At 39.7% G+C, this 15,605-nt stretch overlaps 1 protein-coding gene across 1 annotated transcript; it reads right to left on the bottom strand.

The window, feature by feature from the left end:
• Nucleotides 1-13,681: 13,681 nt before the first annotated feature.
• LOC124086089 (olfactory receptor 2A7-like) lies at nt 13,682-14,614 on the bottom strand. Its single transcript, XM_046434091.1, has one exon. The coding sequence runs from the start codon at nt 14,612-14,614 to the stop codon at nt 13,682-13,684; it is 933 nt and encodes a 310-aa protein (XP_046290047.1).
• Nucleotides 14,615-15,605: the final 991 nt, after the last annotated feature.

Here is a 15,605-nt window from a genome sequence, read left to right as displayed (position 1 = left end):
GGGAGGAAGCATATAAAGCCCTGGATGGGATCACTCTGGAATACACCTAGCCCTGTCTAGCCCCAAATTTATAATTTGCAAAACAGGAAGAGAAACTGAGATGCCCTCTTTATTCTCTTTTTCACCACACATTTCCATCAATTTGCATAAAGCTTAAGGGGGTACGCTCTGTCTCATTTGGGTGCTGAGGGTGGCCTGGTGGTCACAATTTTAATTTGGAGAGAAACTTTTTTGAAGATATAAACAATAAGTCTTTCTAGCAAAGCACATATTTTTTATTCCTGCCTAATTCCTGTGTCTGTTTCTCGATCTGTTTTCTGGAGTTGAAGCAGAGAGAGGGCATAGTTCATTACCATTCCTAAATGACCAGGAATAAACAAGTAAACAAGTAAATAAGAAATTATTGACTGTGAACAAAACTGTAAAGGAAGTAAACAGGATGAAATGATAGAAGTTACCTGGTTTAAGGAGCTTCTTTAAAAGAGGTAGTTAGGAAAGTTCTCTTCTAAGACCTGGTCAAGTCTGATCAGAGCCACAGGAGGACTGTTCCCTGCACAGGATCAGTGGAGGAGTAGGGAAGGCAAAGTCTCTGGGCAGGAAGCACTCATCAAGTTCTGGGAAGAGAAAGAAATCCAGTGGGCATGAACCCACAGTTGCTCACTGTGGTTCAGGCACCAGGTACCCACCCCCACACCAAAAAAAAATGAAGTTGCACATACACATTTATATATATATATATATATATATATATATATATATATATATTTTTTTTTTTTTTAATTGTAATTTACATAAAAGTCAGTGATACATTAAACATATTTGACTACTTTATAAGACAGAATACCAAGCAGCCTTGTTTAGTTTTCCATATGGAATCAATATATGCATGTTAAATATGATCTGTTTTATATTTTAAAATATAAACATTTGCACACATGCCATTGTGTGTCTATTTACATATGTTTAAGGAAACTTTGTTAAACTAAACGGGGAACTGTTTCCGCTGATTACCTACAAAGAAACATTATGCAGTTTCTTTTCACACATTGCTGGTCCCCTTGTTCTTAAATGAACTATGCTGTATCAAGGGGGAAATATTTCCATTTGAGAAAATCCACAATGTAATAATATACAATTAAAATTACCCATTATTCCTGCTCATGTCCTCACTGAGTTTTATCAGGAATCTGTGATCTGAGCAGATTGTCTTGGAGCTTCCGATGGAGAAATAAGTCACTGTACTGTGAAAAAAGAGCCATCCCTTTACAACTAAATGCACGTGAAAACCTCAACATCGTGTTTCTTTATACAGACACATGCCTTTTTTCTGGGATGTCTGATAGAGGAAGGCTCCAGATCATCTACTGAGTGGCAGTGGAAGCAGACCTCGCACCGGGTTGGAAACCTCTGAGGGAGGGCATGGCCATCTGTCAGGCAGGGAAGTGCATGTCAATGCCTTTCCCTCCTCTTACCTGGAATGCACTTTCAATTCATTTCAAGTTAAAAAACAAAGACACAAGGAAGCTGGGAAGAAAAAATTTCTTTCCAAAGATGGTCTTTTGGTGAGACCTAGGAGACCTGCAGAAGATGGAGGAACACCTGTGTGGTCTGAGATAAAATCCAGGGTGTGCAACAGGTGGTTCTCACCTGGAGCTGTGCTCTGGCTCCTGTGGTACCCTGACCAGGGACCTAGGGTAGCAGGCACTTAGATGCTGTCATTAGATTCCTTTTGGCAAACAGCTAGAATTGTTTGACCCATCAAAGTTCACAATAATCAATGTGGAATTAGAGAGTTTCATGTGTAAGTTTTTAAAAACAATTTCTGAAAGACAAGAATAAATAAGGGAGCAAAGAGACTCCTAAAAGAAATAACTTTTTTCATCAGACATGAGTTAACATCCAAACCATATGTAACTATATAAATGTCACTGTACCTCTTAACAGCTTCCTAGTGAATGTTGTAATAAGTCACATCTATAACGATGGCTGTTTACACATGAAAATTGTTCCTCGGCTCCATTGTGAAATCAAAAAAGGTCAAAAATTTAATACTCTATGAGGTGGAAAGAATGTTTTCTCATAATTGTTGGCTTGGTTTTGTATTTTTGGATTTTTTGGTTCAAGAAATCAGATTTTTCTCCCCTCTTTGAAAAAGCCTGAGGAAGATAACCATAAAGACAGATATCTGAAATTAAGATTTTTCTGAATGTACACTATAGCTACACATTAGAGAAAAATCTTTGAGGAACGGAACAAGGATACAAGCTTCTGTTGTTCCATATCAGGACAAAATTAGTAGTGATTATAGAAAACATAATCCCTGAGTGAGAATACAAAAACTATGTATAACAATGTTTCTCACTGTCCTTCCAATCTTGATCCTGAAATGAGAACCCTACCATCTTGAATAATTTGCTAGGCATGCCTGTAATCCCAGCAATTTGGGAGGCTGAGGCAGGAGGATCACAAGTTTGAGGCCAGACTCAGCAACTTAGTAAGACCTTGTCTCCAAAACAAAACAATAGCAACAACAATAAAAACTTGAATAACTTATTGTAAGCCTTATTACTTGTATCTGTAGAAGAGGAAAACAGATATCTGATGGACTGATGTGAATAGCAAGTACCATTAAACTGGTCCCTATTAACCATCCAACAATTCAGCTGTTATTAATAGTATTATAGAGAGCACACCCCAAAAAACTATTTGGGATTAAAAGTCCAATGCAATCAATATGATATCACAAACACTTGCATATATATTTTGCTTTTCTTTTTGACTATTTTTGAATTTGAGTTAAAAAAAATTGATTTTTATGTCTATGAATAATGTTTTTCTAATTTTATTTTTAAATTTAAATTGAAAGTGGAGTTTAAAGAGATAAAAGAACCCTTCAATGTAACCCTACTCCTATGCTGAAGGAGAAAATATAGATTTTTAAAACTTAGACAGTTTTGCTATGAGAAATATCAGAGAAAGAAAAGAGAGAATATGAATCTTAAAGAAGGAAAAGAGAGATACATTTTGCATATTTACCACCAGCCCAAAGCAAATGCTTATGTTGACATTGAATTGGAGCGATAGGGCCATCAAAGATGGGGTTCTGGGACAGCCACACAGGTGTCAAGCATTTGCATTTACTCTAAAATAACCCACCTGCTCAATCATTATATTGATATTCAGCCTGATCCTAATGAATTCCAAGTTTAAAAAAAAAAAAGGTGTGTGTGTGTGTGTGTGTGGCGGGGGCATTTAGGCCAGATTGCAGGGTTCAAATTCCGGCTTGCTATGTACTACTCTCTGACTTCTCTGTGCCTCTCCCTGCCTTGGTTCCCCCACTTGAAAAATGGGGTGAGCAGTTTGTCCTACCTCATAGTGCAGTTGTGAGGACTGAGTTCACTCTCACAAGGTACTTAATAAGTGCTTGTTTATTAATATTATGATGATGGTGGTGATTAGAGACCTGGAGACCCATGGAGGGAGAGTAGCTTCTGGATCCACTAATCATAAGGAGCCTGCTATGTGCTCCCCTGTCATGTGAGGAACAAAGGAGAAACGGCCCCATGGGGCGCTGGGCTTCCCTGTGGGAGGCCATCTGCCTCCTACACTTTGTGAAGTGCCTCCTGTTGGTAGAGACCAAGGTTGTGAGCACATACAGGCCTCATATTTCTCAGAGGGCAAGAAAGGACAGTGTCAAGACAAACAAACCCTGCAACTCCTGTGACTTCAGGGTTCTTATGTGTAAGGAGAGGCCCCTGGGTCACAGGGCCGCTGAGGCTCTTTGTAGCCCCTTAGCCAGATCACCTCCTTTGTAGCCCCTTAGCCATATCACTTCCTACGTGGAGGGTTATCTAAGCCTCTTCTCTGGCACAGTCAAGACAAAGCCAAGACCTGCCCTGGGTGGAGGAGCCAAGAGGGTCCGAGGAACCATGGACATGGGGTGGGCAGTGGTTCCTGGAGATCTGCTCAGGACCCATGTTGTGCACATGGGCTTAGGGCCAGAAGGGACCAAACAGTGAGGACATTTTGTCACAAGTGCCTGGAGTCACTGATGTCATTCACTCCCCATTTCCTCTCTGTCACCTGCGAACTGCTACTCAGAACAAATAAAACACTTTTACTTACACTGGTATGATCTGTGGAGTTTTCTTTAAACATAGCCTTGCATTTAGAAGAAACCTCAAAGAGAAGAGGGGAGAATATATTACAGACTGGATGGATTCTCCTCTCCAAAGGAGCCTCACCGGGAAGTGAAGATGGGATCCATAGCTCATCTGAACTCCATGGAGACCTGTTTCTGCCCACATAGGCTCTTCTCTGCCATTGCTGAACAGCACTCCCTGCCTTCAGACAAAAAACGAACAGAACAGGAACAGAACCAAGTGGCTCCACATCTGCTCACACCCTCTCAAGGGGCAACTAAACAACTTGCTACTTTTCTCTTAGCAGGGGATTTAATGATAAAATCCCCCCACATATATTCATTCTGTTCTTTCAGTTTTCACAGAGGATGTGGTTTAATGTGTTGCTTGGGATTGGATGGGGTCTGGATTTCTATAAAGTTGGTAACATTTGGAAAATTGAAAAGTTGGATGTAATCAATTCAATGGTCTCAAAATGTATGTGTTTTATCTTAAAATTGCTCCCCTCCCCAGTGGTTCCTGTCAGACTATAGAGCAGAGGTGAGATTTCTTTATCTCTCATGGCTCAAAGTCCCATGGACCCAGTTAAGGCATCATCGCAGAGAAATGTTCCCCAGGGAAGGCCATGTGCTGCTGTGAAATAACCCTCCCCATTGCTCAGATAAAGATGCTTGATATGACAGCTCAGGATTCCTTGTCTTCTTAATTTTCTTCATTCATATATATATATATATATATATATATATATATATATATATATACACACACACACACACACACACACACACACACACATACATATACATATATATATTTATATAACATAGTCATATATATATATTTATACAATATATTCATATATATTCATATATATATTTGGTACAGGGATTGAACTCAGGGGTGCTTAAACACTGAGCCATATCCCCAACCCCTTTTTTAGAGATAGGGTCTCATTGAGTTACTTAGGGCCTCATTTTTGCTGAGGCTGGCTTTGAACTCGTGATCCTCCTGCCTCAGCTTCCCGAGCCACTGGGATTACAGATGTGCACCACCACACCTGGCTTTTCTTCATATTTTTGAGCCACATTTATATTTCTACAAGTTGAATTATGCCCTACAGATAAAATGCTCATCTCTCTCCTCTCTCCTTTTGCATTAAGTGATAATGTTTGATGACTTGAAATCTTTCAGTTCTCCCTTCCTAAGGGTCTGCCCTTAAGCTCTACAGTCTTAGTTCTTAAACTGTGGTGGAAGGATCATCTCAAAATAGTCATAATGAGAAGAGTGAAATAAATATTCAAGAGGAGACCTACTGGGGTTATTTCTCTTTTTAAATAATCTCTGTGGCCAATACATCCTCACTCCACTGACAACACACACTCTCTGTTAAGTGCTATTCCTGCATGTCTCCCTCCCTCTTTAAATTCTAATTCCTTGTTCAGGCTAACTTTTACCTTGTTTTAACTACCTGACTTCAAACATCATATTGATTCTTCAGAACGCTCAGTCTTCTTCAGTTATCCCATCCCAAACTGGTTTCTCCTCTGTGATAGGCCAAAACCCTTACAAATAGCAATGGTTCAAGGTAGTGCTTAAATAAGTTTTTACTTTCAGCATTTTTTATTGTTTATTCTTTCTACATGGAAATGAGTCAGAGAAAGACTGAATTTGACTCATTGATACCTTAATAAATCTTAGAGTTGCATTTTTGCATATATCCACTCAGATAGGCATAACTAGCATGGTTTTATTTCCTCCATTAAGGATGATATAATGCCTCTTATCACAGCCTACTGTGGATAAAAATCATGGGTTATGATTTGTCTATTTTTACATCTAATCTCTGAAATGATTAGAACTAAACATTTCCTGTGAGAAATCTTAGACTTCTTGTGGGTACATCATTTTTGATTAATACTTTATATTTTATCAAGAATAAATATGACAAAGCAAAACTGGCTCCACCAATAGTGACAGAGCTTTATAAATGAAGGTCAATTCTGAATTAGAAGTTTTTGCTGAGTATCATCAATTACTAGACCAACAGTTGGGCCTGAGTGTACTTTGAATATTTAGCTGTCTCTGAGATAAAAAATACTTCCTTCACAGTAGCCTTTTCTTTTTCTTTGTGAAGTTCACTTATCACATAGAATTTCAATAGGATATTTGAAGAAGATAATATAGGCAATGATAATGACTCTGAAATGCTAGGGACTATTTTCAGTATCACTTCTGTCATTAAATGTCATTGTAACCTTATGAAGCTACTACAGGATGTGTTCCAATAAAACAGGGGAGTAAATGAAGAAAGAGGATGCCACAAGGCTGTGGAAGATGGAGTCCAGCTCTGGACACAGGCAGATGGGATTACTAGGAAGCCAGTGAATCTGGTTTGGGGAGACCTGAAGTCTCTGAGGATGCCTGCAAGGGAAGTTGGAAAGACATGTTATCTGAGGTGGAGCTGTGGAGGGGGAAATAGGAAAGTGTATAAAGACTTAGTCATAGGACACAAAAATCTAAGCAGAGACCATAGAAAGGCAGTTAGTGAACATGTCATAAGCATTCTAATTGATATATTCTTCTAATTGATATATATATACACATTCTAATTGATATATTCTTCCTGACTAAAAATTCAGGTGTCAGAAAATAATGGCCAAATAAAGAGTATGTTTTGAAACTGGTGACGGTGTCCAAGTGTTGTGGATACAAAGGGGAGGTTGTCTGTCTTAGGGCCCCAGCCTTTGCCGGCAATTGCCTCCCTGGTTTGGCTTAGCAACAGGAACACAGCATGGCACCGTGCTTTGCTCAGAAGTGGAAGAGTCGGTGCTGGCCACCAGATGATCTTTAGTCAAATGTGTTTCACACAACAGAAGTGTGTCCAGCACAGCCCTGGCTATGGCACCAGGAGAACGAGTGGTGGAGAGAGGAGGGCTGGGTCTGCCTGTCCTTTGCCCACATGCTCACGGAAAATGGGGGCTGCTCATGTCCCCTTCTTTCCCAATTCTCAGTCCTTCTGTGCCATCCTCTCTCTCTACCTCTTTCAGGGAAAAGTAGATTTTATTTATTTTTTTATTGAGTAAACACTCAATATGTCTAAATTAAAATAATTCTGAAAAGTACAATAAAAACATCTAAAATTTTTCTAGGTCACAGTATCTGGAAATAACCATTATAATTGATTGGCAATATGCGAGAGATTTCTTCATTAGTATAAGCAGACATAAGGCTGGTAGGACAGACAGATAAATAATTTAACAAGAGGGGGATAATATAATGTTTTAGGAAAGTATTTTTGCTTTTTTATGTGTGTAAAAAGACCCCCCCTCCCTGGGCAGGTATCATCTAAGTAGCAACCAGTAAAATGAGGTTCAAGTAGAAAGCTATAGTGTTCCTGAATGTAAGTGGCAGATATTGGGGTTAAAGGCCAACGAGGGAGTGTGTATTCAGGGGCAAGTTTCTTAAGAAGAAGAACTTGTGCAAAAGGAATCCCCAAAGTATGCACAGGTGTTCTTTTATGCATAGACTTATCTGAAGAGGCAAGACTCCTAAAGTCTTAGCAGACAACAGTTTTGTTATGCTAACTTCTGAGAAGTTCTGAACAGAGCTGAATAAGAAATTGAGAACTTGGAAACTTCTAAGTATGCGGAGTCACTATCTAGTTAAGATGGAGGGTGTTGATAAGAGCAAGCCCTAGGAATAAAAATCATGCTTTACAAAGAAGAGTGGCCTGCCATTATTATAATCTATTGTCATTATAAAAACAAATAAAACCTCATAAATCAGCAGAGAGATATTACAGAGTAAACAGTCTCTATAATTTATCATTCAGAATGTTCAAAATCAGGAAAAAAAAACAATGCATGATCAAGATATAAGATCAGTAGAAGACCACCTGTTACTAACATAGAGCCCCAAACTCCAAAGACTTTAAAATAACTGTAATTAATATTAAATATTCTAGGACAGGCAGTATTAATATTGATAAAATGGCCATACTACCAAAAACATTATAGAGATTTAATACAGTTCCTACTCAAATCCCAATGACATTCTTCATAGAAATAGAAAAAGCATTCATTAAATTCATTTGGAAAAATAAGACACCCAGAATAGCCAAAACAATCCTTAGCAAGAAGAGTGAAGCAGGAGACATCACAATACCAGAACTTAAACTATACTATAGATCCATAGTAACTAAAATGACATGGTATTGGAACCAAACAGACATGTAGACCAATGATACAGAATAGAAGACACAAAGAAAAACCCACATAAATACAAGTTATCGCATACTAGACAAAGGTGCCAAAAACACTCATTGGAGAAAAGATAGCTTCTTCAACAAATAGTGCTGGGGAAACTGGAAACCCATATGTAACAAAATAAAATTAAACCTCTATCTCTCACCCTGCACAAAAATAAACTCAAAGTAGATCAAAGACTTAAGCAGTAGAACAGAGACACTGAGGCTAAAAGAAGAAAAAGTGGGCCCAAATCTTCATCATGGCTTAGGAACTGACTTCCTTAACAAGACTCCTAAAATGCAAGAAATAAAATCAACCAATAAATGGGGTGGATTCAAACTAAAATGTCTCTTCTCAGAGAAAGAAACAATCAATAAGGAGAAGAGAGAGACTACAGAATGGGAGAAAATCTTCATCACATGCACTTCAGGGAGAGCATTAATCTGTAGGATATATAAAGAACTCAGAAAACTCAATACCAAAAAATCCTCAAATAACCCAATCAATGAATGGACTAAGGAACTGAACAGATACTTCACAGAAGAAGAAATACAATAAATCAACAAAACCCTATTCCAAGGCAGAGCAGGGATGACACACTCAATTCACAATTCACAAATACATGAAAAAATGTTCAACAACTCTAGCAATTAGAGAAATGCAAATCAAAACTATTCTTAAGGTTCAGCTCACTCCAGTCAGACTGGCAATCATCAAGAACACAAGCACAAATGAATATTGGTGAGAATGTGGGGGACAAGGCACACTCATACATTGCTGGTGGGACTGCAAATTGGTGCAACCATTATGGAAAGCAGTATGGAAATTCCTCAGAAAACATAGAATGGAACCACCTTTTGACCCAGCTATCCCACTCTTTGGGTTATACCCAAAGGACTTAAAATCAGCACACTATAGAGATATAGCCACATCAATGTTTATAGCAGTTCAGTTCACAATAGCCAAACTATAGAACCAACCTAGATGCCCTTCAATAGATGTGGTATATACGCACATAGAATATCACTCATCCTTAAAGAATAATGAAATTATGGCATTTGCAGATAAATGATGGAACTGGAGACTATCATGCTAAGTGAAATAAGCCAATCCCCTAAAACAAAAGTCTGAATGTTTTTCTCTGATTTGTGATGCTAATTCACAATGGGGGTAGGGGGTTACCTAAGGGAAAATAGAGGTATTTTGTTAGGCAGAGGGGAGTGAAGGGAGGGGAGAGGGTGTGGGAGGAGGAAGGATAGTAGGATGGGCGTTATTACATGACTGATATGATTCTACAACATGTACAACCAGAATAATGAGAAGGTTTACTCCATTATGAATGATTTGTCAAAATGCATTCTACTCTCATGTATAAGTAATTAGAACAAATTTTTAAAAATGGAGACAAGCATAGAAAAAATGAAATAATAATGTAATAATGTTGACAAAATGTTTACACCTCTTGCCAGAGACCATCAGGCAGAATGGGTTCCTGACTCATCACAGCAGGGGTAGCCAGGAGCCCTGTGCTGAGGAACTCCTTCGGTTATGTGGGCAGCTCTCCAGGGTCCCCACTGCTCCCGTTTATTCCACACGAGATTCAGAGGATTGCAATGCTCCCAGGTAGCAGTGGTGGATGCAAATGCTAGAAAAGTAGGGCTAGAGCTTTTGCAGGGAATCATCATGATAGAGGTGAAATACAATATCCTGGTACCTGAGGGCACTGGGGAAGTCCAGCCCCGCCAGAGTACCGGCATGGTGAGAGGTGGAGTAAGGATGACATGCCAAGGGAGTTTGTCATGTGTATAATAGATATTGACTAAATATCATGAGAGAAAATATTTCCCACAGTGTCAGCCTCCAAGATCAAAGGCCAATAGGTCCTGGAATAGGTCCAGAGAGGCCAAATCTCAGCAGGTAACGTTTCCACTAAGGATCAAACAGATCTCACAGGAAGACCAGCACATGGACCAGGGTGAGACGGTGTGAGAAAGAGGCTCTTGAAATCAGGCAAGACTGAGATACCTTCAGTAGAAAAGTTAAGAATTCCGGTCATCCCAATACTCATGTGTAACTTCACCTTCCCGGTTCCTCAAACTTTCCACTGTTGCTCATTAAGAAGACCGTGCTAGGCATAGAAGAAAAAGTAAGTTCCTCATTCTTGATTCTATTGTTTAGGAGGAAAAATATAGGCTTGTGATGCAGTGTCCTGTTTAGATGGTGTCCAAGAGAATATGACAGTTAAGACATGCTGCAGACGTCAGGGTGAGGGTCACCTTTTGGAGGTGAAAGAGGAAGTGCTTACATTAATGTGTCCTTATGCTCTTTCTCTGAGCTGAACTTTTAAAAATGTTTTTAAAATTCCTCCCTTCACTTATTCCTCATCCTCAGCCCACCATTACCTTATGTCCATTTTACCTTCTTGTCTCCCAGCCCCATCTGTTGAGAGCCACAGCCTAAGGGGCCCCAGCAAACTTCCAGCTGCCAGCAAACTTCCAGCTGCCAGCTGATGATTGGCTCACAGTGGCCCCAGCAACATCTAGCTGATTGGCTCCTCGGCCCCAGCAACATCTAGCTGATTGGCTTCTCTGCGGTGATGCTCATTGGACTGTTTCCCTGCCCTTTCAGACCACGGAGCTGCTCATTGGGGGACTTTTTTGGCTCCGCCCACGTGACCCAGCCAATCGGCCTCAAGAGCAGGAGGATTGGGGGAGGTGGAGAGAAGCTTGGGTGGGAGAGAGAGGCTTGTGGAAAGCCGGTGGTGGCAGTTGAGGCTCTGAGGGTTTTTCCTGAGAGGCTGTTTTGTTTGGCGTGTGTGGTTCTAAAAATAAAGTTAGTTTCTTTTGACAAGTGGCTCCTGATTGTGCCCAGCCAGACTGCGGCACTCATCACCTCATTTTGTTCTCCTGTGTGATTCTCTATCCAGCATTTCTTGCCTGCATGGGTACAGCAACTCTTACACTGGTCTCTCTGATACCAAACTGGTCACTTCAAACTCACTCCACATACGCCTTCTAAATTAAGGTCTGGTTACTTGCCATTTTCGTACTGAACACCTGGCTTCACATTTCATATGGGAGGTCTGTAAGGACCTAAGGACCCTCAGCCTGGGAGAGGGTTTCCCCTGTACTCTGTGTCCTCTCTAATCTTGGTTCTAATCAGCCTTGTATTTTACACCTGAAAAACCCTGAACTACTTTCAGTTCCTCCTGGAGCTGACCTCCTACTTTGGGTCTTTCTTCTTTAGCTTATCAGGTGGAGCACCCCTTCCTGCTGTACCGCCTCTTCCAACCCCTTGCTAACTCCTATTCCTTCAGGATGGTCTTCCCCTCCAGGAAGTCTTCCTTAAGCTAGTCCACTCTGAGGCAGTCCTCCTCCTCCTGGGCCATATGAACACCTCTGAGTATCTCGAGCGTCAAGGCATTGTGTAGAATTGGTAATTTCCACGTATATACCATTTTACTCTCCCCTCTAGATGGTGAGTGAAGTGACAGGAGGAAATGCGTTTTACTCATTCTTTCATTTCAAGACTATCACAATGTGTGTGTGTGTGTGTGTGTGTGCATGTGTGTGTGTGGGGGAGAGACAGACAGAGAGATATCCTGGCATTTTTCATCATATAGAGGTCTACATTTTCCATTATTCCCTCTTCTTTCTGGTTAAATGGGAAATCTGATTGTCTACTGTTTCATTTCTAAATTGTCCTTGTTTTTTAAAGATACTATAAGTGTATGTAGTGGGAGACATTAATAAACTTCACTCTAAAGTACTTGTTCTGAGTCTTGGGTTCTGCTGAACATTTTCATGTAGTTCTTGCTCTGATCTTTACAACAAACCTGTCAGCTTGCTATTATTAACCTCATTTTACATATATCAAATCTGAATTCAAAGAATTCAAGTTAATTACAAAAGTTTGCACATTAGCAACTGTCAGAACTTTGTAAAAACCAGGTTCATCTGAACCTCGAACATGTTTTTAACCTTTCTTGGATCATGGGATCATGTTTACATAAGAGAAGATGTTACAAAAGAAACATTTTGTGAGAAAGAAATTTATATATTTTCCTCTTCAAAAGTACATTTTTTAAATAAAGAAGAAACACCCATTCAAAAAATTAAGTGTTTTCCTATAATACAGTTTATTTATAATTTTAGAAGAGTCGAGAACAGTGTCTTTATGCATCTTTCCCCACTACGGCTCAACAATTCTTTTCAATCCCTTTATAATTAAGTGAAAGAGTTTCATATTTGAGTAAAAAGGTCGTTTAACTTACCTCACATATCATAAGTAAAAATCGAATCATTCATTATTGGTCCATTAGTTATCACAACAATTACAGCCTGGTTTTATTGCTGGGATGGTCTCTTTAGGCTGTGATCATTTTCTATAGGAGAAGACTGACCAAACTAATGAGAAAAAATATGTGACTATTTTGGTGCCTCTCAGTTCCTTCCATTCTGCTTTCTTCCCCCACTTGTATGGATTTCCTCAGGCAAAGAAAAAGAAGGGCAGAGAAAGATCCCACCTGTCTACAGACTTATTGGCATGACAAAGGCTTAGGTGTTCTTGTTGTTTCAGTTATATTCTCAATTATCTTTCCTAGAAGCCATGGCTCATGCTGTTATTACCTAAACTGATTACGACTTATAAAGAATTATTATCATAAGAATATATACAAATGTTTCAGATATAGACTTATTTTGAAAGGAGATGACACTTGCTAAATTATAAATATTTAAGTAAAAAGATGTTATTGATTCCAAATTCCCATAAAGGTAAAAAGATGTTATTGATTTCTCCCAATTCTCATATCTTAAATATTCTACCAATATTTCTTTAAAGTTTTGCCTATAAAATTAATAGAAAAATAAAATTTATTTTCTTCAGGACATTTCATATAACCACATTAAAAATATGTTCTCTTGGGTAGGGATGTAGCTCAGTGGCAAAGCTCTTGTCTAGTATGCGTGAGGCACTGGGTTCAATCCTCAGCACTACATAAAAATTAACAAATAAAATAAAGACATTCTGTCCATCTACAACTACAAAACATAAAAAAATTTTAAAAATGTTCTCAATGCAGCCAGTGTAAAGGTAGTCTATTAGTTGTGCAGCACCAATCTGCCATGCTAGAGAGAGGAAAGCAGTGTGACTTCCTTAGAAGATGTCATACAGAAATTTCAGGAAGGTGGAAAGGATGCCCCAAGCATGTTGATGCATCGTGTGTAGGTATTGGATGAGATGACTTCTCATTTCCCCTTGGGCATGTGACTTTGTCATTCTCTACAACTCTCACGGTGTTCTCTCCTTTATGAGCATCCTCTTCAGAGCACATTTGACCTCTTTGTTCCTCAGACTATAGATCAGGGGGTTGAGCATGGGATTGAAAAGGCTGTGAAACAGCAGGAGATATTTCTTCTGCTCCTTGGAGTCCCCATGTTGGGGCCCAATGTACATGACAATGGCTGTACCATAAAAGAGTCCAACCACACACAGGTGGGAGGAGCAGGTGGAGAAGGCTTTCTGGCGCCCCTCTCCAGACTGGATCTTCAGAATGGCACCCAGAATATGAGCATAAGATACTACAATAGAGGAGAATGGCCCCACCAGCACAGATGCTGCCCCAGCCAAGACCAGGACCTCATTGATGTGGGTATCTGCACAGGCAACTTTGAGAACAGCTAAAATTTCACAGAAAAAGTGGTTAACTTTCTGAGATCCACAGAAGGGCAATGGTAGGAGTAATATTAAACGAACTAGGGCCAAGGAGACTCCTAAAATCCAGGAAGTCACTACCAGGCCGATGCAGATTCTCCAGCCCATGATGGCAGAATATCTAAGGGGTTGGCAGATGGCCACATACCTATCATAGGACATCATCACCAGGAGGAGACATTCAGTGTGAGCAAAAGTCAAAAAGAGAAAGGTCTGGGTCATGCAGCCCCCAAAGGAGATGGGCAGGGCGGGGTCCAGGAGGTTCAGCAGCATCCGGGGCACTGTGTTGCAGGCATAGGCGATGTCCACTATGGCCAGGTGGGAGAGGAAGAAGTACATGGGGGTGTGCAGTCTGGGGTCCAGGCAGCTGAGAGCCAGGATGGCCCCATTCCCCAGCAAGGTAAAGGCATAGAAGAGGGAGAAGAGCCCAAAGAGGAGCACCTGCATCTTTGGGCCAAGTGGAAATCCCAGGAGGAGGAACTCTGTGACCATAGTCTGATTGCCCACCATTGCCCTGTGGAGGAAACAACCAAGTTCACCACATCTGAATGTCTGAGCCGAGTGTTCAAACATGATACAACTGTGTGTGTCTTTGTTTCCTAAGGAAATGACCTTTCATGACATTTATGGCCTGTTAGACACTTATTAAGGGAAAATTATGTGTTCCAAATGAAACAGAAGAAAGGTTGTCATGTATGAGTTAAATGCTAATATTGTCTTACCTTATTCGGTAAATTTTACCTTTATTTGCAAACGGAAGTTCAAAATCTGTTAATACTTAAAATACCACCACAGGAGAGGACCCAGTTTTCATTTTGTGGTGATTATATCAGACATCATCCCATGAGTATTCCTGCATTGCAGCTTATGAATGTCCTCATGTGCACATGTGTACACATCTTCATGAGGATGGAAGAGGATGAGGAGCAAGCAGGTCAATTATCCTTCTATCAGATTTTCTCACAAATTTGCACCTTCAAAATATGAATTATTTGTTAGACTTGGGATTTCTTCAGATAGAATACAGATGAATTAAGTGAAGAGAATAGGAGATTGCTAAAATTTTGACTAGATTTACAATGAAGACATTTATCTTTTGACTTTGTATCCACAGTTGGTTTATTCTGTTGTCTCTGCTCAGAATATGTTACCCCTGGTAGATATCACACTTGATATTCTATATTTATAAATACACCCATGACCTTGTCTACACCTGGAAATTTGAAAAGTATTGCCACATCCTACAGTAAGAAATATCTGCCCAAAATGTACACAACAGAATACATATATTTACTTGGATCCTTATTGTATATAATGCGCTTTAAATATTCTCTTTTATTCTAGTCTCTTATACTCCATTTCATTGGTAAAAATGCTGGTCAACTGATTTTTGTGATGGGTCATAGCCTGCAATTTAAAAAATTACTGATCTATATCTAAGAGTAGAGGTAAAGCACTTACTAAATAGTCTTATATTTGTAGAATCTTTAACATTGTGTTA

The sequence above is a fragment of the Marmota monax genome, unplaced genomic scaffold (assembly GCF_021218885.2).
Source record: "Marmota monax isolate L192 unplaced genomic scaffold, Marmota_monax_Labrador192_F-V1.1 WCK01_AAM20220418_F8-fsc00122, whole genome shotgun sequence".
Taxonomy (NCBI): Eukaryota; Metazoa; Chordata; class Mammalia; order Rodentia; family Sciuridae; genus Marmota; species Marmota monax.
The sequence above is the reverse complement of the archived record's forward strand: the minus strand, read 5'-3'. Positions and strand labels throughout refer to the sequence as shown.

Bases quoted from the DNA above. Each gene is read 5' to 3' on its own strand.
- LOC124086089 (XM_046434091.1), bottom strand. From the start codon at position 14,614: ATGGTGGGCAATCAGACTATGGTCACAGAGTTCCTCCTCCTGGGATTT.